This window comes from Amaranthus tricolor, chromosome 13 (genome assembly GCF_026212465.1).
Source record: "Amaranthus tricolor cultivar Red isolate AtriRed21 chromosome 13, ASM2621246v1, whole genome shotgun sequence".
Classification (NCBI taxonomy): Eukaryota; Viridiplantae; Streptophyta; class Magnoliopsida; order Caryophyllales; family Amaranthaceae; genus Amaranthus; species Amaranthus tricolor.
In genome coordinates this window covers 1,628,704-1,651,181 of record NC_080059.1, presented here as the reverse complement: position 1 = coordinate 1,651,181, position 22,478 = coordinate 1,628,704, and the positions used below count along the sequence as shown (strand labels likewise).

The 22,478-nt window shown below is 29.0% G+C and overlaps 1 protein-coding gene across 1 annotated transcript; it reads left to right on the top strand.

Annotated features, from left to right (window-relative positions):
• The first annotated feature begins 19,173 nt into the window (after window positions 1-19,173).
• Window positions 19,174-20,060, top strand: LOC130798503 (transcription repressor OFP12-like). Its single transcript, XM_057661522.1, has one exon. The coding sequence runs from the start codon at window positions 19,249-19,251 to the stop codon at window positions 20,014-20,016; it is 768 nt and encodes a 255-aa protein (XP_057517505.1). The 5' UTR covers window positions 19,174-19,248; the 3' UTR covers window positions 20,017-20,060.
• The last annotated feature ends 2,418 nt before the right edge of the window (window positions 20,061-22,478 follow it).

The following is a 22,478-nucleotide window of genomic DNA, read 5'->3' as shown; positions in this document are numbered from 1 at the left end:
TTAACATCTACACATTATACATTTTATTTTATGTCATCAATGTATATAATTAGATTCTAATCCACATATTATAGATAATGATTTACAACTGTTTCTTCTAATCATCTCATGTAATTGCTTAATATTGTGTAATCTTACATCTATATGTGTAAATTAAATGTTAAGATAATGATGTGTAAATAGTTAAGTCAGTTGATCTCCTTACTAAAACTTACGTTGATTGTTATAACACGCGGCTTCTTACACAAGAGTTTTTTAGGTGGCTAAAAGTATAGATATAATGCATATCAGCTTCATATATAACAACAAGATATTTTTCGCTTAATATGAGAATGAAAGAGGTTCAAACACATGATTTTGAGCTCGGATAGTTAATCATAGGAAGTACCAAGCACATACAAATTAGACATGTTCAATGGGCCATATACGGTCGGATCGGGCTTAAGTAAATATTGGTCGGGCCGGATACTAGAAATTATTATGATCCTCGTTGATCAATTTATAATAAATAAACTATCATTTATAATAATTATAATGTAGAAACATTAATAATCTCTATTAGTATTAAATTAATCATTAATTTTGCTATTTACAAAGGTTCATTTTCGATCCTTATTAAGCCCTTTATAGCCCCCTTCATTTAAATTGTAGTAGAGCCCATTTTCAACATATCATAGTAAATTAATTTATTTATATTAATTAATATAATAAACTAGCTAATTATTGTTAATTAATTTCTTTATATTAATAACAAATGAACTACAAGTGAATTCAATAAACTAGTTATCGAATTAATGTGACATAAACTTATTATTTTGGCAGTTACAATGATATAAGTATATAAAAGGTAAGTACTGCTTTCGTGAGTTCAAATTTGGTGTATCTGGATTCTGGTTGCTCTCATTTGCATGAAAACTTTGTTATTTGGCCCATTTTATAGTTGAAGTGGGGACTCTATGTTGAACATTTAGAGTATATAAACCTAGTTTTGTATATACTACATACTTAGTATAGTAGTGGGACTTAAATAAATATAAGTCCAATTTAAATGCCTCAAAGAATTTGATGAAACATTACTTTGTTTCATAAGCTTTGTTTGGTGAAACATTGCTTTGTTTCATAAGCTTTGCTTGGTGAAAAAGCTTTGTTTGGTGAAACATTGCTTTGTTTCATAAGCCTTGCTTGGTGAAAAAGCTTTGTTTGGTGAAACACTTTTGTTTCAAAAGGAGGTATTGTTTCATGTACAACTCTATAAATAGAGGTTGCATGCCAAGGGACATTCAATCCCATATCCATATCATTTCTTATTTCTCCCTTAAGAATACTCCCATTCTTGTTCTTCCTTTCATGAGATAATATTGAGAGAGTAATTAACTTTCAATATCATCAAAGTTCTTAATTCACCACAACACTTGTATTTACTATTGCAATTTCCTTGTGCTAGGATTTTGTTGTGTAGATTGTATCTCATTGTGAATTTCATTTATCATCCCAAGCACCTTTGTGGGAGAAATATCACAATAGGAAAGTGTATGAACGCCTTCTACTCATATCAAGTTTCCGAGCGACTTCTCTGATTGTCGCAACCTTATCTTCATGGTGTCCATTTGGTGATTTACAAAGCAAGGAGTTCCATTGCCATCCACACAAGGGAAATACAAATCGGTTTGTTTTATTTGTATTTGCATTATATTTCCAATAATCTATTGTGATAATTTTTCAAAGATGGCAAGCGTTAAGGATCTCGTTAAAATTTTTCATCAAGTTGGACAATTATTTCGACATGAAGTTCTGATGATGGCAACTGAAATATTTATTTTTATGGGTATCTTTAGTAAGAAGAAGTATCATGGAAAACAAGTAAGTTTTTCTTGAGATTTAATAATCATAAATTATATTTGATATTTTGCGTTTAAAATTGTGAAAAAGTTTTTACATACATTTAAATCTTCTTTTGGATTATCAGATACATGTGTTCAAATTTTAATTTGAAGTAAAACATGTGGGTAATAGTATTTTACAAAGATATGATCTAGAGAAGTGGGTATGTGTTATTTTGATAATAAAAATTTATGATGGAAATCATAAAGTGTTATTTTTCTTAATAATTAATTAAGAAAAGAGAATAGAAATTTATTCATGTGATCATCATGGTTAATAAGGCAATGAAATTTTGTAGTATGGAATAAAAGTACTACAATGTTAGGATTTATATATTATATATAAATTAAAATTGCCAAGTATACATTAAGTATGTGTTTTATCGGATGTTAATTGATTAAAGTATGATTATGTTATATACTTGATGGAATTAATTCTTCATGAGGCATGTTTAAAGAAAGTGATTGATTTTGTTTTATCATGTTGATAATTGATGTATGTCGTGTAGCATCAAAACCAAAGGTATGATAATTTTGTTTAGCATACTTTCGATTAATCTTTGTTTGTTGATTTGTAATTATTTTATTTATTGTGATAATTATGAAATAAAGTATCAATTTTATTGATGTAACCACTTTTGTGGTTAGTTATGGTAGTTATTTGTAAATAACTACTTATAAGTAAAAGATGAATTTATTGACTTTTGTCAAGTATCTCATGATAAGACAAAATTAAAGTGACATATATTTTATATACCCAAATTTTTTCAATAATAAAAAAAAAGGGGGTAATGATTTACATTGAAATACTCAAATGAGTTATGTAATTACCCAAGTCAATCTAGTTATATCATAACTAAGATTAAGGGGTAGAATTTATATGTCATGTAGATATACATGTTTATGTATATGGAGCATTTTAAATTTAAATTTAATATGGTCGGACCATTATTTATAATTATTAAGATTAAATTATTATGTATAATTCAACAATGTTGAAATTATAAGTAAGTGGTTGTTTCATCATTACTTATGAAAATAGTTATGAAATAAATGTTATTCTATTTAAGAGAATAAATTAATTTGCATAGATTTTGCAAATTATATTTTATGGTGATTAAAATTCCATAATGTTTATAAATCAAATTATTATTACTAGTTTGTAATAATATTTTTAGTATGTTTATTTGATCCATATAAGTAAATGGATTGTATATAATTTATTCATAAATTATATGTGACAAGTTGATTTATTTTAAAAAAACTATAAAGTGATTACTATTTATAAGTATTTACTTATAAAATTGTGTCCTTTAAGACATGTGAATTATCAAGGGGTATGATAATGTATTTTATGCCTTAAGCATAAAATATATATTATGGCAAATAAATTCCATAATGTTTAATAATTTATTTATTATTACTAGTTTGTAATAATGTAAGAAAATTTCTCAAATTATACATAATTATATGTATGAAATTCAATTTTGAATTGGATCACAAAGATTTGTCATTTCTATTTGTGATTGAATGTTTACAAATAGAGGAGGTAATTTTAAACTTCCAAGTGAAAACTAATAAAGATAATATTTTATCCATAAACATTTGTCTTAGTTTTAGACAAAAGAGATTAAATTAATCTCTTGTTCGAGATGTTTGATAAAAAGTCAATTTTAAGAAAAAATGCGCACTAAGAAATTTGATGATTGGTCAAAGGTACTAGAATAATGATTACTTCTAGTGTTCCATATTTATTTAATGTGGAAGAAGATCCATTTGACTTTTAGTGATGCTATGGCATCACAAGATAGTGCCTTTTTGAAAGAGGCAATAGATGATGAGATGCAATCTATCATGGGGAATAATACTTGGGTATTAGTAGATCTTCCACCGACTTGTAAATCAATTGGTTGCAAGTGGATCTTTCGCAAGAAGATGAAAATTGATGGATTCATTGATAAGTTCAAGGCCCGTTTAGTGGCACAGGGCTTTAGACAAAAGCTTGGTATTGATCATTTTGATACATATGCACCAGTTGCAAGAATAACCACCATTAGGTTGTTGGTAGCGTTGGCTACAATTTATCATCTAGAGGTCCATCAAATGGATGTGAAAACCGCATTCTTATACGGTGAGCTAGATGAGGAAGTTTACATGAAACAACCCGAAGGGTTCGTTTTGAAAGGACAAGAAAATAAGGTTTGTAAACTTGTTAAGTCACTATATGGACTTAAATAAGCACCAAAACAATGGCATCAAAAGTTTGATGAAACTATATTGTCCTTTGGATTCAAGTTGAATCAAGCGGATAAATGCGTTTATAGCAAATTTGATAACCATGGCAATGGAGTTATCATTTGCTTATACGTGGATGACATGCTCATCTTTGGTACTAATATAGTACATATCCAAGAGACAAAGAATTTTTGTCTAAATCCTTCCAAATGAAGGATATGGGGGAGGCCGATGTGATCTTAGGCATAAAGATCAAAAGAGATGGTGGTCGTATTAAGCTTGGTCAATCTCATTATATTGATAAAGTGCTTAATAGGTTTAAATTGCAAGATTTGACACCAATCTCAAGTCCCATGGAGCAAGGTATGAAATTTACCAAGCATACCGGGAAACCAATTTCTCTATTAGAGTATGCAAAGATTATTGGATCATTGATGTATGCTATGACTTGTACAAGGCCGGACATAGCATTTGCGGTTGGTAAATTGAGTAGATTTACTAGTAACCCGGGTCCTCAACATTGGTTGGCGATAAGAAGAGTATTACGATACTTGAAAGGAACCATAAATTATGGTATAACTTATAGTGGTGAACCTTCTATTTTGGAAGGTTATTCCGATGCTAGTTGGATCACTAATGAAGAGGATAATTCTTCAACTAGTGGTTGGGTATTTGTTTATGGGGGAGGTGCCATATCATGGGCTTCCAAGAAACAAATGGTAATAGCAGATTCCACTATGTCTGCGGAATTCATTGCACTCGCCTCGGCGGCAAATGAAGCGGAGTGGTTAAGGAATCTCATGTTTGAGATACCTTTGTTGCCAAAGCCAATTTCACCGGTGGCAATTCATTCGGATTGCACAACGGCTTTGGGAAGAGCTTATAGTCAAGTGTATAATGGTAAGTCGAGACACATTGCTCTTAGACACAGTCTAGTGCAAGATCTTATCATTCATGGGGTCATAACTCTTGACTATGTGAACACCAAGTTCAATTTGGCTGATTTTTTTACTAAAGCCATGAGTAAGGTTTCAATTGAACAAGCGTCAATTGAGATCGGTTTATGTCAATAAAGTTTAAAGGAAAGTCCCAATTCACACACAAGTAGCATTGTGTCTTGAATTCAATGTGGTAAAGTCCTTTAAAGTCTTTGAAAGCAACAAGGATGAATGACCCATAGTTGCTTTAGACCGTGATGACAAGGTAGTCGCTTAAGTTCTCAAGGTCAAGGGTTGAAGAGCTCTTGGTGGTATCCTATCACGGGGATATGTTTTACGTAGTGAGAACCTACCTATATAAGTTTGAAGTTTTGGCCGCTTCAAGTAGTCAAGATTGGCATATCCGACTATGATAAACTTATGAATAGATATGGACACGGCCCTATATAATGTGTCAAGGTAATTGACAATGTGTTATTGGTTTTGTGTGTATTTAACCTTCAAGTGGTTGGATGGGCTAGTTGATTCAATCCGTAGGGACATCATTCTAGTTCGATCGCTTGTGAAGTGTTTTATACTAGGCGTTAATTCAATCCGTAGGGACATTAGCGTTGATGCATGAAACGGAATTATATACTTAATGTGTAAAGGAAGAAGGAGGTTTTTTATACTCTAAATGGGGGAGGATTGTTGAACATTTAGAGTATATAAACCTAGTTTTGTATATACTACATACTTAGTATAGTAGTGGGACTTAAATAAATATAAGTCCAATTTAAATGCCTCAAAGAATTTGATGAAACATTACTTTGTTTCATAAGCTTTGTTTGGTGAAACATTGCTTTGTTTCATAAGCTTTGCTTGGTGAAAAAGCTTTGTTTGGTGAAACATTGCTTTGTTTCATAAGCCTTGCTTGGTGAAAAAGCTTTGTTTGGTGAAACACTTTTGTTTCAAAAGGAGGTATTGTTTCATGTACAACTCTATAAATAGAGGTTGCATGCCAAGGGACATTCAATCCCATATCCATATCATTTCTTATTTCTCCCTTAAGAATACTCCCATTCTTGTTCTTCCTTTCATGAGATAATATTGAGAGAGTAATTAACTTTCAATATCATCAAAGTTCTTAATTCACCACAACACTTGTATTTACTATTGCAATTTCCTTGTGCTAGGATTTTGTTGTGTAGATTGTATCTCATTGTGAATTTCATTTATCATCCCAAGCACCTTTGTGGGAGAAATATCACAATAGGAAAGTGTATGAACGCCTTCTACTCATATCAAGTTTCCGAGCGACTTCTCTGATTGTCGCAACCTTATCTTCATGGTGTCCATTTGGTGATTTACAAAGCAAGGAGTTCCATTGCCATCCACACAAGGGAAATACAAATCGGTTTGTTTTATTTGTATTTGCATTATATTTCCAATACTCTATATATATTGTACACACTTTAATAAGTTTCCCTTTTGTCTCAAGAACTACCTCTATTCCATTAATTAAAATTGTACTACTTAATTTAACACAAAAGCTGCTCTCAGTCTCTCACATTAATCATATTGTAATTAGAAGTGTTTAAAATCGAATATTTTATCAATTCAGATATAATAGCCCAAACTTGAGAATATATGTATAGGGTAGGGACGTAGGGTGACGACGGGTAAGGAAAGAGAAGAGCTATGTGAGAATCGAACATATAATTTTTTCTGGGAAAATCAGTACTTAGTCTAACTGAGACAACATTTTTTATAGTATATACAGTATATAATAAATGTTGGATTTTGATATAATATTAAAAAATCAGATCAATTCGATTAAACTTTTAATCTGATAGTTGAAGCCTGAGAATATTTAATTTATACATTTACTAAATAGCTCTTTAAAACGCAACTATTTTATATCATTCATCAATATTAAATTATCTCTTAATGACAAGGAAGACAATTATACATATTATTACAATTTTAAAAGTATAACTAAAATGATTATTTTTCGAACAAACAATATGTCCCTTGCACAAGACTATATTAACAGAACATTAAATTAATTTCATTAGAAAATGCTATTTGACAAATAAAATGTATTTTCTAGGTTTTTTTTTTTAAAAAAAAATGTTTAATACTTTTATTAGGTGTTTAAAAAAAATGTTAGGTACTTTCGTTAGCAAGTACTTTTGATGTTTCTCACCATTAAATATTGAAGCTAAGAAACAAACATACATAGTCCTTAATTATTATCCAAGAATAATTGATGATAGACTCTTATTTATGTCAAAGGATGAAAGTTGCATAAATTAATATTAAAATAAAGCATTTATATAATAAATGGAAAATTCAACCCAAAAAAAACTACTCCAATTCTGCTATTCATATAAGGCTGGCTGACCATAATTATTAAGGTGGAAAGACAACTAAGGATGTTGGGATCTCACAGTGTTTATATTAACAAACAAAAACAAAATCCACAATGCATAAGATGCTCTGAATCTTCGTGTATTCATAATATCATAGTCTTGCTGTCAGTGTATACTCTAAATCTCTGTGTCTGTTTCTAGTTTCGCTGTTCAACTTTCAAGATATTGTATTTTATTTTTGCTTATCAATTTTTAAGTACTCTCCATTCTCTAATATTTTTCCCCATTACAATATTTCATCATAAGAAAAGAGAAAATTTAATTAATATTTTTAACGCATATTTAGAAGATAAAATATATCCATATGAGATTTCGTTAGATTCGTCTTAATGTATATTTTTTATATGTATTTTTTATCATTGTTTATTATATGCATTTAGAGGTATTGAGGTTTATAATTTATATTGAAAACTATCCAAAAAGTAAATAAGAAGAACAAAAAGAAACGGAGAAAATAGTAATTAGAGGCATTTGGCTTAATCATGCCATTAATTGGATGCTTAATCATTTTGTTTGAAATGGGTGCTTAATCATTTTAGCTAACCACTAATTAAACTGTATAACTAATAATATATTCATTTTATAGTTATGACTAGGGGTGTGCAATGAGGCGAAAGCTCGGTAAAAGTCCATGACTCGACTTGATTTTTATGAGTTAAGCTCATTAATTGGTTTTTTATTGGGGTCAGGCTTTAATGGCTCGGTCCATTTAAAAAATAAGAAGGACAGGTTGACTTTTTAATGTGCTCAGACATACATGAGACTTAATTTAATTTTTCATTTACTTTTTGTTGATAATACCTTAATAAATGGAGTGGGACGGGGTGGGTCAAACACGCATGTTTTGGACTATGCTTGACCCATTAATATTTTTCTTTGATCCGGCTCGGGTCAACCCATTAAGAAATCGCTCTGACTTGGATCATTGAGCACATCAACACATATGAGTTATGACCAATAGTGGATGTTCATTCTTAATGATGTGAAGTTGCAGTCTATTAAATTATGACAGAGTTCAATCAAAAACAACTTATTTGTTATCTACTAAAGATAATCTTATGTAAATTTAAATCTTCAAAAGCACATCTAAGAGAGCCACTTAATAGCATTTATGCTTTTTATTAAAGTAAAATTAACGTCATATTCGTAAAAGAAAAATATCAAACAAAAATAATCTTTTTATTAAGAGTACCGTTGCAATAGGGCTAATATAATGTTTGATATGTCACAATTGAAAATGAAATACTTCTATATGATTGCTTAATCTTCAACTATATTACTCAATTTTTCTTTCACCTCAAATAACTACACATTTTTTTACACTATTACTTCACAAAGTGATATTTTTATTACAAAATAAAAAAAAAAAAAAGCCAAATCTAACACTAAAACCCCCCAAGAAAATGATATAATAGCTTGTTCTTTCTCTTCTACGTGTGTTACAATTTAATTTAATATAAATGATACATAATAATTGATCTCATATTCCCTTCATCTTTTAAAACTAACATAATTAAATATAGCAAACTAAAAACCACATATTAGAGTAGTCTATTATTTTAATTTAATGAAAGATTAAAGGAACGTTCCTAATGACGGTGAGTGTGTAGGCATGTTGGGAATGCAAATATAAAATCTATACCAACACGAAACATCATCTTTATAATCAAATTTTGTACAATTCAATTTTAGTAGTGTGTGTGCTCCGTTTAAGCAAAATTCCTAGTAATAGCAACTAATTAGCTTATGATATTATTAAATTATTAGTAAACTTTTTTACGTATATAACATCCTAGGAATGGTAATTAATTGATTAAAGAAAATCCTATTTTAGAACCTTACATATGATACCTAACTTAATAAATATACAGCAAAACATCCTAAATTCGAATGTTATTAAGTGATTTCAACTTATTGATATTTAATATTATATAATTTATCATAATATTAATTTTGATAAATTTTTGCTTTTCTGAATGTATATTTCCGTCATATAACCGTTTAACCTTATATTTTTACATTTCATTAAATTTATTTTTGATAAATTTATTACTTTTAATTTTGAATAATAGACGGCCTAGCTAGCTAAATTATAAATAAAAACATTATTGAGACTTACTCCACTAGTTAATACTTGTGTTCTGTACGTATATTCATTTTATTAGTTGTAAGTCTCTCTCAATTTTTTCAGTCCACCTCATAATATTTATAAAATCCGACAAAATGAAATATGTTATCGGCCTGGAACTAATTCCAGTTGATGGCTAGTCTACTTCATTCATAAAAACACATATTCAGTGTTATAGTCCCTTACTTATTGAAGCCATGAGGTCTATTAATAAAACATCCTTCCAAAACAATGCTGTTGCATTTGGATATAATTTCTTCAAATTTAACATTATTCTTTTTTTTTTTTTTTCAATTTGTATGAATTACTTTGTCCCAAATTAATTATCATAAATTCATAATAGATACTATGCTTGAATCGCACACGTTAATGTAGCAAGATGGGATATTTTCCTTATATTATAAATCTACATTTGAGGCACAATATTTACTAGTTTTGCTCTCAACATATAACAAAACCAGTTAAATATTTCCTAAACTCCGGAAATTTTTCGATGCATCCAACCTAATCATCCTTATGTGGTAATAATACCAAAAATTTTCACCCTGTGCTAATCATCCAACCTGAAAGTTTACTAGTTATAATTTTAGTGTGATTTGTTTGTTGTAGCTTAGTAGGTGTCTTTTTAGACGAGATGTATATACCACTCACCTTTCTTATTGTAAGGCCCATCCTTTTGGGGATTATTTGTCTGTGCGTATTATTCTTTGTCCTTTTCTTGTACGAGACATGGGTACGTTTGTTTGCTAACTGCCTCCCTCGGACCTTGACCAGTGCGAGATATCGGGTTGATGATTACGATTATGATTATGACTATGGTAATCTAAAATTCTGACTTTGCCTCTGTTAGATATTCAAATCATTATAAGCCTCCAAATTTAATTCAATAAGGATCGACACAACAATCTTGGCTATTATTCATTTATACTGCTCCAACATGATAGGCTTTTATGACTAGTGTACTTAAAATTTTGGATTATACTTGATACATATAAACCAGAAAATTTTGGCACTATTCTTGAAATCCAGAAAACAATTTACAGTTACTTAAAAATATTAGTACAGTACTTGAATATTGTTGCTTACAGAGATGAGGAACCTTCATGTGAGATTGGACAGACCCACCTGAATTACACCAGTTTACCTAATACATTATGTACACTATTAATCTATTATCTTATGAACTTTGGTACTTTTAAATGTTATTAATTTTTAACCTTTATTACTTACATGGAAATGTAAAGGAATGATTAGCATTCAAACTTTATAAAGTTGTTATTGTGATATAGACAATTCGATTCTTAAAGGACAATCATATGTGTATTGTACATCGTCTTTTCTTACAATTTTTGGACATCAACAAATTATGCAAGTAATTATGTAAAATTTGCTAGCATTAAATTTTTTGTATCCCCAATTTTGTCTTTTCTTATATCATGAACTAAATTAAATGTAAGAAATAAAAAGAAAGTTATAATTTATTCATAGTTATACATAATAGATAAATATATGTTGGTTGGAATTGTTGACTGATTTTTTTTTAACTCTAATCATAGGTTCTATGAGCGGGATACACTGGATATGATGATGATGATGACGATATTTGTTATAAAGATGTTTTGTAAAAATCAGTTATAAAGAAATTTGGTAAAAATTAATCATTAACTGTTGGTAATTTATTCGAGAAAAAGTGAGCCAAACTCCAAAAGTTAATAAAAAATGCTACTCATGATAGATTTTGAATTTGTGCTTAAAAGTCAACTTTTCAGCAGACTTAAAATTAAAACATGGGTTATTATCAATGGTGCCCTTGTAGTATTGAAAAATTACAATGGTACCCAACTGCATTTCAGTGGTACCCCCCAATTGTATGGTAATTACAACCGTGACATTAATGATGTTATTTCCGTTAAATGTCCGTTAACTTTTGAAATTAACTTAACCATGGTTAGTTTGTAATTGTTTAAATACCCAACATCCATTCAAACACACGATCTTCTTCTTCTCTTTTCCATCTCCTCTTCCTTCTCTGCTTCCATGGCTGCTTCCTCAAGGATCTCATCAGTGTGCGGTAAGGTGTATTCGGGTAATACCAAAAGACGACATGGAAGCCCTAACGTTAATTCCATTGAAGTTGGTATTTCCCAAATAAAATTAAATCAAACCAAAAACCCAGAAATCAAAATTAAATCTGATTGCACATTGAGTGTATTTCTTGATGGGTATCACAAATGCTCGAGCAAGGCCGAGATCAGCAATCTTGAGGGTCAGAGTTGGAACATTAAACTCTGCATTTTTCCACGCAATTAACAGAAGGTTCTCAAATCAAAACCATAAAAATCAATCAAAAATATACATAGAAACCATCAAAATGATTCAAAGCAGGAAAAATGAATTTTGATACCTTAATTATTGGATGAGGTACATTATCCATGCAATTTTTTGATAATATTTAGAAAATCAAAGAATACAACGACTTAATTCATACTTCACAATATTTAGAAGAAGAAAAAAAAAAGGAACCGAGAAGTTAATTTCTGAGAATATAAATCGGAAACCCTATATTGGATGCAACCACAAATTGAAGAATAAATCCAAAGATCATATCAAAATGTGAGGAGAAACCCTAACTTTTAGAGTAATTACCATTAACACAATCTAATCCCCACTTCACTTTAGCTGCATCAGTACTCAGTGAACTAATTGCTCAAGATTCGTTGGACTTCGACACTTGGGTGTTCCTTTTTCTTTAATTGCTTTCATTATTTCTGGGTTTTTGTTTAAATTTGGATCACAGATTTAATTTTGATTTCTTGGTTTTTGATTTGATTTAATTTTATTTTTAGGTTTAAAATGCTGTTTTTTGGGATGAAAAAGATTTTATTGCTCCTGCAATTTGTAATTCCATACTAACTATGGAAGAAGAGCAGTCATGAAAGAGAAAAGGGAAGAAGATGAAGAAACTAACCATGGTTAGGTTAAATTCCAAATTTAACGGACATTTAACGGAAAATTCATCATTAAGGTCACGGTTGTAATTACCATATAATTGGGGGGTACCACTGAAATGCAGTTCGGTACCATTGTAATTTTTCAATAGTACAAGGGCACCATTGATAATTTCCCTTAAAACATTTATGTATCAAACATTGAATTGACTATTTAACCAAATGAAAACTAATATAGTCAAAAGTCAATCATAAAATCATTAGCCAAACACACGGGTTAAATTTTGACATTTGATTATTGAGAAGTCTCACCATAATATTTTATAGAACTACTTTAAAAACTTCATTTGTATTTTCAAGTTTTAACCTAGCTAGACAAACTTATGCAGTGGCAAATCTTGCTTATGGCCCAAAAACTCTTGGCCCCCCTTAAAATTTTTGGAGCTTTTATTAAAACCAATATATAGGCTATATTTTAATATAAACAGATGTGGTTTAAATTTAGTGGTTAAAAACTCAAAAGTACGATTATTAAACAAGAGATTGAGGATTCGACCCTTGGCCCCCTTAACTTTTTGTTTGAATAATAATATTGGTCTCCTCTAACATACAGTCTTAGATTTCCACTGAGCTCATGTGCATGATAACTATTGATAAAAGGATGGATTTTCTTTATTATAATAAACATAAATATTACTATACATCTTGTATATATGAATTATTACCTAGCAAATGTTATATGTTAAATTATATTTAGGGTCTATTAGATTTGCGTACAAATCCTATGCACTTATTCAAGGTGTTAAGAATATATAGTAACATATTTGATTAAAGCTTTTGTGTCAAGAAAAAGCAACTCGCAAGTTGATTTAATTTGTATTTATAATAATATTGTAATAAATGACACTATCACAATAATTAGAGGCAAGTACAAGAACTATTAGAGAGTAAAGACCAAAAATACCATGAAAAAAATTTATAAAAAAAAAAAAAACAATGCTAACAAGCAAAAGAAAATTTTGAAAACCTTGCATTCATTTTTTGTTTGGACTTGAAGTTGAATTGCATTGCATTAACTTAAGTTACGTGAGTTTTGTAATGCCAAAATTAAGAAACAATTTATTTTAAACATAAGTAGTAAAAGTGCAATTGTATTATATTATGATATTGCAAGTAGAGTTGTTAATCGGGACATAGCAGGGTGGGTAGGCAGGTCAAAATACAAATCTAATAGACCAAAAATACCATCAAAGTCTGTTTGAACTTAATGTTAATTAAAACCAATACGGCCAATGTGTAATTGTTGGATACATAACAAAATCTTTATGTTAAAGCAAATACGACCAATATGCTACATGCACCTTCAACAGTTGAGATCAAAACTAATTGGCTACCACAACACGAAACCAAATCCTATCCATCCGTTTGTTTGTTAGTGTTAAATGGTAATAAAAAAATTCGTGTAATTTTAGTAGGAAAATCTCTTGAGAAAATCAATAGTCAATTGGTCATACTTGTTCTATTTTAATCATCTTATCTTACTCACAAAATCATTTCGAATTCATAACCATTTGGAGAGGTGATACTAAAAGTTAAGGAAAATTGTCAGAAAAAAACTCTATATGATCAAAGTTTCATCACATTGAGAATTAAATGGTATATATCATTAAAATTTACACTACTAATTATTTTCGTTACTACGATTTAATACCGACAGTTAAACAGACCGTATAAATTAGGATCATGATAGGTTTCAAAAGGATTTTATGAAATATTGGCCCTTTTATTTAGTTGTTGAATATGATGTAGACTATGTTAGTTGGAAATATGTGTACAAGTTAAAGATGTGGTCCTATTTTGGAGTCACCCCACCATGTGCTCCTATTTGGCTATTTTACAACCCTCATTGATTTTGTTACTCATAATAATATTAGTAATAGTTTTTTATTATGTTTTATAGTATGATAAAACGTCCTTTTTTTCCATGCATAATATATGATATATGTTAATCAAAGAGTTTATAGGACATCCATCCTTATTCCTTAGCTTGCATATTTTTGACGTCCAATAGTTTTTCTCTAGAATGAGTAAAGAAAATGGATTGTTAAATCAACCTAACACTTTCTTGTGGGTATATTTGGAATTACCTATAGCTGTCAATTTAGGTAATCATAAATATTTTTGATTTGGATTGGAGTTGATGTAGTGATAGGAACACTTTCAAAATAAAGTTATACTACTCTGTCCTCTTTTAAATTGCATTAAAGAGGAATTGATTTATTTTTAAGAAAGTGGTAATAAATGAAGAGAAATAATAAATTATATGGATGAAATTTAAAGAGAGTTAAAATGTGTGGATGAGATTAAAAGAAAGTAATCGACCATTGTCCAAAAATAGAAATGATGCAAATTAAGTGAAACGAACCAAAATAAAAAATAATATAATTCAATGGGACGGAAGGAGTATACGAGTATTTCCCTTTAATGAAGTCCTAGTCTCCTAGAGGATACTAACTTCCATTATTTAAAAATCATATGACATTTAGATAATAGATTAATAACTGTAAATTTGATTTTAAAATGTTAAACAAAATATGTAGATAAGATTACTGAGAACCAAAAAAATACAAATAAGTTGTTCGTGATGGGCTATTACTTTAGTGAAGAAACAATAAACAAACTAATACAAAATAAACCACAAAAATAGAGCAATTAACAACAATTGCAAAACACAAGAAATATAAGGTATCTAATGATACCTCCCCCTCAAAACAAAGTATCTTATCATTAATATATACAAGAATACATTAATGACTCACCTTACAAGCTTTAAGAACAATCTCCCAAAGTAAAGATTAAACCTTTACTTCAATCTCTCACAAATATGCAAATACAAGGAGAAGAACTCTTATGGTGTGAACCTTAGTTTTTCTCTCTTGTATATGCCTCTCCCTCTCACCCTAATGATGTTCTAAGATTCTTTATATAGCCCTAAGACATATTAGAATAACCTAAAACAAAAGGCTTAAAAGACCAAACAAAACCGAATATAAAATAGAATCGCGCTGTTTTCCCACTAATACTCGCTCGACCAGTCGAGCGTCTGTTCTGAGGTCACTGGTCAGCTTTTGTCTTGTGGCTCGATCGAGCCCTACATGCTCGACCACTCGAGCCACCTTCGAAACCTTCCATGAGCACTCCCTTGCCTTCATCAAGGCACACAAAGTCTTCCACTTTGATCACTTCATCGAGTGATCCAAAACATAAGCCCTTAATTATACTTCCTTGCACTCACAACCTCGTTTTTAAATGTGCAAGCCAAGGTGTATGCTACGAGGTAATCAAACTCACCTCCATCATATTGAGATTTGAGGCTTGACTCAACATAAGTCGATTAATTTAGTGAATCCACAAATTAATTGTGATACCAATCTGAACGTAAAGATTAGGATTTTAAGAATAGAAGCGGAAGCGAAGAGGAAAGATGGAGGCCATTTTGTTACTCATATGTTTTAATGGATTAAGAAAATTAAACTATATAGGATTTTGCTTTACTGGTAAATTATTTATGAAAAATCGTAAAAAATAAATCAATTTTTGCTCGATCTGCTGAAAATAAACTCAATTATTGTTTGTATTTTAATAAACTCATTTATTCAGTATAATTGAAGAAAATAAACTCATTTATTCAGTATAATTGAAGAAAATAAACTCATTTATTCAGTATAATCGAAGAAAATAAACTCAACTATTGTTCATTCATAATTATTTACTTATAAAGAATTTTTGAAGATTGTTATAAATAATAGGTCGGTTAATTTTTAGCAAATATAACTAAAAGGTGGGTTTATTTAAAAATAAATAATAAGTAGGTTTAATTTCAACGGATCAAACAAAAGTTGGTTTATTATTAACTTTAACAGTTTACCCAATTATTATTTATTAGGGTTTTGTCCAAATCTTGAAATATATGCAAAATTGTGTTCTAAGCACGTAGTATAAAATTGTGTATTAATTTCACTATATTTGGCATTTTATGTGGAATAGGTAATTCACTAATCTTTTATGAAACTAAAACTATATAAGAATATGATTTCTCCGTCTTCCTAAGTATAAAAAAATACAAACATTTAGGGTGTTCCATTTGTTGTTCTTATTAGAGAATCTTTTCATTTATATTACAAATTTTGAACAAAAATAATCTTATTCATACTTACTTTAATATTTTTATAATGCTTATGTGCCTCAAATATCCTCCACTAACTTCAATTTAACATTTTAATATTTCTTATGGTCCCCACATGTTTCCGACTAACTTATAAAACTAATTTTTTATTAGTTGTGGTCCCCATATTTTTTCTACTAATTTTCTTTTAATATTTTTTAATGCCTATGGTCCCTACTTTTCTCCAATCAAATTTATTATTCAATTAAATAATATATCTACTATCTAAAATATTCTTTTTTTTTCTTAATTTCCGTGAATATTCCTTTTGAGAACTTCATTAGAGAACAAAGAGAATATTAATTTATTAATTTTTTTGACAAATTTGTTTGAGTCTTTATTCTTAAAATTTATGTGTATTCAGATTATATACTTCTACTAATTAACTTTAATATTATGTTGGAAACTAAGTGGACTTAATTTAATTAATTTTTGAGTCAATCTAGTCAAATTTTTAAATCATCTACAAGCAATGGTGCTCATTGTGATCATTAAGAAAGAAACTCTAGAGGCCGAGGGTACAATTGACCTTCAAAAGGAGAATCCTCAACATAAAATTCAGCACAATTCCACTTTGAATGGAAAGCAATAATAGCGTGATTGGAAAATTGGAAATTACAGAATTTCCCACTTTGAATGGAGGTTGGGCCATACAATCTCCAACCGCGTAAAGACATGATCACATCAGTTAAATTAGATTTCACTAAGGAAAATTTGCAAAGAATTACCTTATAAAATCAATTTTTTTTGTAAAAAAATACTTTTTAAAATTTATTTTTGTAAAAAAAACCCCTTTAAACACTTTTTATAATTTTATGAGATATTAATATCATATGACAATTTGAGAAAGGACTTTAATGAATTATAACTAAGCACAATATCTTTAATTTGTCGATATGCAACAAACCATTACAATATAAAATCAACTTACCCATCTAAATAATTAGTCTTTCATCTTTTTAAATTTGCTACTAAAAATAATATGCTATAAGAAAAAATTTTCATTTTTAATAACAAACTCAAAAAAAAAAAAACAAATAGAATATTGAAGAAAATTGATACTCTATCTATAGTAGTCACTACACCTCCTCTTAAATCTTATGATAATGATATAACAATAAATTTAGTTTGATAAAATTTTATATTAGTAAAAATTCAAATTTGACATTGTAGAAAATTAGTGAATCTAAGTTTTTTATCTCAATTGCTCTCTCTTCGTACCCTTAACGCATGACTCAAAGGTTCGGTAAATTTCACAATCTCGATATCGTTATTTTCTAACATTTTTTACTTTTAAATTGTTAATTAATTTAGTTAAGACATGAAACTGTTTTACGATATTCTTTGTCTTATAAAAAAGAAATTATTCTTAATTTTGTTTATCTAGTTTTTGTTTTTCATTTGCTAGTAATTACACATTGTAAATTAGGAAAATTGAGTCTTGTCTTAATTAAAACAAATTTAACTTTTTTCTATATATTTGATTTTCTTATAATTCTTTTTTTTATCACAGTCTACCCTGTAATAAAAAAATATTTGATTTTCGCTGCAGGCACCTTTCTTGTTTTCCCTCGAGTTGAGGGATTTTTTGATCGTGCTCTTTTTTATAGGTATGAGTTGCCGCAGTCCTTCCTTCCCCAGACTCTGTTTATGGTTTTTCTATGAATAGCATACACTGAATATGATGATGAGCTCCTTAACCACCACATTAAGCATATCAATTTCATCAAAAGTAAACAAAATATGCTAACACCCTAAAATATAAAACCCTTTGAAGAAAAAATATTGTCCTATATATATACGGATGATAATTAAAATTTATTGTTATTGTATGTATAGAGCATAAAATTAAACTACAATTGATTTAAGGGAAAGTTGTTAAAAAGTACCTAATAAATTAATATTTTCCAAAAAGTACCTAATAAAAAAGTTTTGTCAAAAAATACGTAACAAATTTTTTTCTTTTCCAAAGAGTACTAAGTAATGTTTTCCTTCAGTTAACCATCAAATATAACGATTGACTGGTCAAAATCTAAAATTCTTCTTCCTCATCTTCAATTTCTTTTCCAATTTAATTTTTATTTTGAGTAGTAAGTAGAGAAAGAAAATAATGAAGAAATTAAATTGGAAAAGAAATTGAAAATGAGGAAGATGAATTTTTGATTTTGACCAGTCAATCATTATATTTGACTGTCAACTAAAAAAGACGTTAATTAGTACTCTTTGGAAAAGAAAAAATTTTATTAGATATTTTTTTAAAAAAAATTTTATTAAATACTTTTTGAAAAAAAAAATGTATTAAATACTTTGTAATACTTTTCCCTTGATTTTAATAATTTCGTTCACCCCACCTCAATTTCGCTCCTCTCTCCTACTACCAACACTCTTAAATACAACTGACACACACTTATCTCTCTCTACAACCCACAAATTTATTAAATAACATTCTAGAGAGATAAAGACCTAAAAACTTGGCCACTATGCCAAATTATACACTAGCCAAAAACCTCAACCTATGTTTTTCCCTTCTACAACGTCCCCAACCCCAAATAAGATCTCATTCCCCACAAAACCACCACACCTTAAACTACAACTCATTATATGATCATCGCGACTTCCCTCCTACTCGTCCACCACCACTCACCGCCACTTCATCCGCCTATATCTCAGCTCCAGGCTCCCCATCCTCCGTCTCCACAGACTACATGGAGACGGAGGATATAATAGAGGCAGCGGTGGGATCCACTACTCCAGACCTCACCGCTGCCTATGCCTCACAACGATTTTTTATCTCCTCTCCGGGTAGGTCAAACTCAATCGTTGACTCTCTTTCTCTTTCTTCTTCTACTTTATTATCTCCTGCTGAAGAAAACGAAACCATTATTTCTAGTTCGTCATCCACTACAGAAGTAGTCGGGGGAGTACCTATACAGACGTACTCCCCTGACCCATACGTGGACTTTAGACAGTCCATGCAGGAAATGGTGGAAGCACGTGACTTAGGAAGATTAGAAGTCAAAGAAGCATGGGAATATTTACAAGAATTACTATTAAGCTATTTGGCGTTGAATCCTAAGAACACTCATAAGTACATTGTTGGAGCTTTTACTGATCTAGTTGTTAATCTTATGTCGTCTCCTAATAATAATTGTGATTCTTCTCCTATTTCTTTTTCTTCATCATCTTGTGATGATCATGATCATCATCATGATCATAAGGATGATCATAATGGGGGTCGTTATGTATGATAAGAAAGTGCATTAATTTATGATCATCAAATCATTCAATGTAATTAAACTAAGCCATTAATATTAATAGTACATGTTTTTTCTTATTTGTTTTTTTGTTTCTTTTTCAATTAATTAAATTACCTCTTTTTATGAACTAACCCCACTAAATTTCTACAAGTTGGAATTAAACCAATAATTGGATGTGAAATTAATTATTGAAGGGAAACGTCTATTTTTGGGTTGGTTGGTTTCAGAGACAAGATCAGATTATGTGGCTGGCTTGTAATAATATATATAATTCTACTGTTAACTAAACTTCCCCAATATATTTAATGCAACTATTTCTAAGTTTTTCTCCTTTTTCTTATACTTAGGTGATGTTGTATGCACTTGTTTTAGAATTTTTACAAATGTGTATAAATATTACTTTTTTATTTGTTAGAGTATATAAGATATCCTGAAGCCTTAATTATGAGTTTAAGCTTTTAGTTGAGTTGGTTTATTGACATGATATCAGAAAAATTTTAATTCAAGTATAAACTTTTATTGATTTAAGAAGTTAAAATATATGTGACATTTTAAATTCGTCTTAATCTATCGAATTTTAATATATATTTCATTTTTGAAATATTTTATAAAGAGTATTTACAGGGATTAAGACTCGAAATATAACTTAAAAATTGTGTAAAAAAACAAATATATTCAAAATCATCAAACAAAATATTAAAGTAGTTATGAACAAATTCTAGACATGAAATAGGTATGATCTCTTGTAGAATTTTCTTTCCTTAAGTTAAAATAGGGACGATCACATATCCTTTATAAAGGTTTGAAATCTTGTTCATATAATCGATCTCGTCTTGAAAAAATATATACTTGTTTTCAATTTTTTATAACAAAAATGTAAAAAAATATGTAAACTGATAAGCGGTTTTTAAAAATTTTTTATTTACGGTGAAGCAACCTCAAAATATTAAGTCATAAGCTAAAAATTTCTATTATTGGGCTATTTAATCTAAATATGAGGCATGTGTCACAGTGAGACCTTCTCATACAAGAATTTGTGACAAAATATTTAGTAATCAAAATAAATCAATTGGTTTAAAAGTTAGCTTAATAATAATTAACTCGATTTAATACTTGTATCTGGTCTAATTAATGAGTGAAATTATTAGAATTAAAGATTAATCATCTATAGGTGGTTTTATCTAATATCCATATATCTCACTTATTTTACATTATTTATTTAAAATTATCAACTTTTACACCATCATCCAAAATAATATAAAGTGAGTGAGACGACGAATTACGAATTTAGAACGATTGCAATAATTATTGATATACATTTTCTACCTATATATAATGAATAAATGATTAATGAAAGTAAATATAATTAATCAAAGAAGATCAGACAAATAAATCATATCAATGCCCCATAAAGAAAGGGACTAATCAAGAAAAACCTCAAAGATAGAGCCACCAAAATCTTTGTTTTGATCCTCCCCTCACAATTTTCCAATATTTTTATTTTCTAAAGGAAAGCTCAATAATTGCCAAATTCTCTAAATCTTTGTTTTGGCCTAATGGTGAATTGCCAATATTTATACTTCTATCCCAATTTATGTATCATATAATCTATAATTTGTACCTATATATGCTTGACATTGCATGTTTTATTGCATGTTTTTTTATATATAGTTACTAAACAAAAATCATTCTTATTTGATCATATATATATATATATATATATATATATATATATATATAATATCAATTTCGTTTAAGTATAATATGATTAGCTAAATGTATATATATATGCTTCACAAATAATAATAAGAGTACATGTTATAAGTTATACAAATCTAATTATATGATCTGTCGTGTCAACTCTTAAAAATTATAAAATATTAGACTTAATAAATTTTATTGGGAAAACAATTGTCATATAGTATGCTTATAAATTTATAAGTTGTGATTAAAATTTTATACTTCAAAGAATGAATTAGCTTTTAAATTTAAATTTTAAAATATATCAGAGTTTAGATTTATAAAATTGAGTATTTTTGGTAGAAAATTAGATATTAATTATATATACCTTTAATATTTTTCTGTTCAACCCAAAATGTCAAATTATAATTCTCTTTTATATGATGGATTTTTCTCTGAAAAAGGTAACAATCTCAAAATCATATTTACTATGACAAGTATGAATTACTAAAACGTACCTATTCTTGCAACTTTAAACTAGGGTATTATGAAAAAGCGCAAAATATCTTAAATGAGATGGTGATATAAGCGGCCTTCTAAGCATGTGCATCTTACTCTCTAGTGTTGTTTTGCCTGTCTTTCTTCCAACACCTCCGTTTATTCTATTTCTCTCTTCCTCTCAACAAGGACCACAACCAAACTAATTAACTCATTATCTAATCCATTCCCCCTTAATTTAAAAAGAAATAATTAAAACAAAGTTTAAAAAAGAT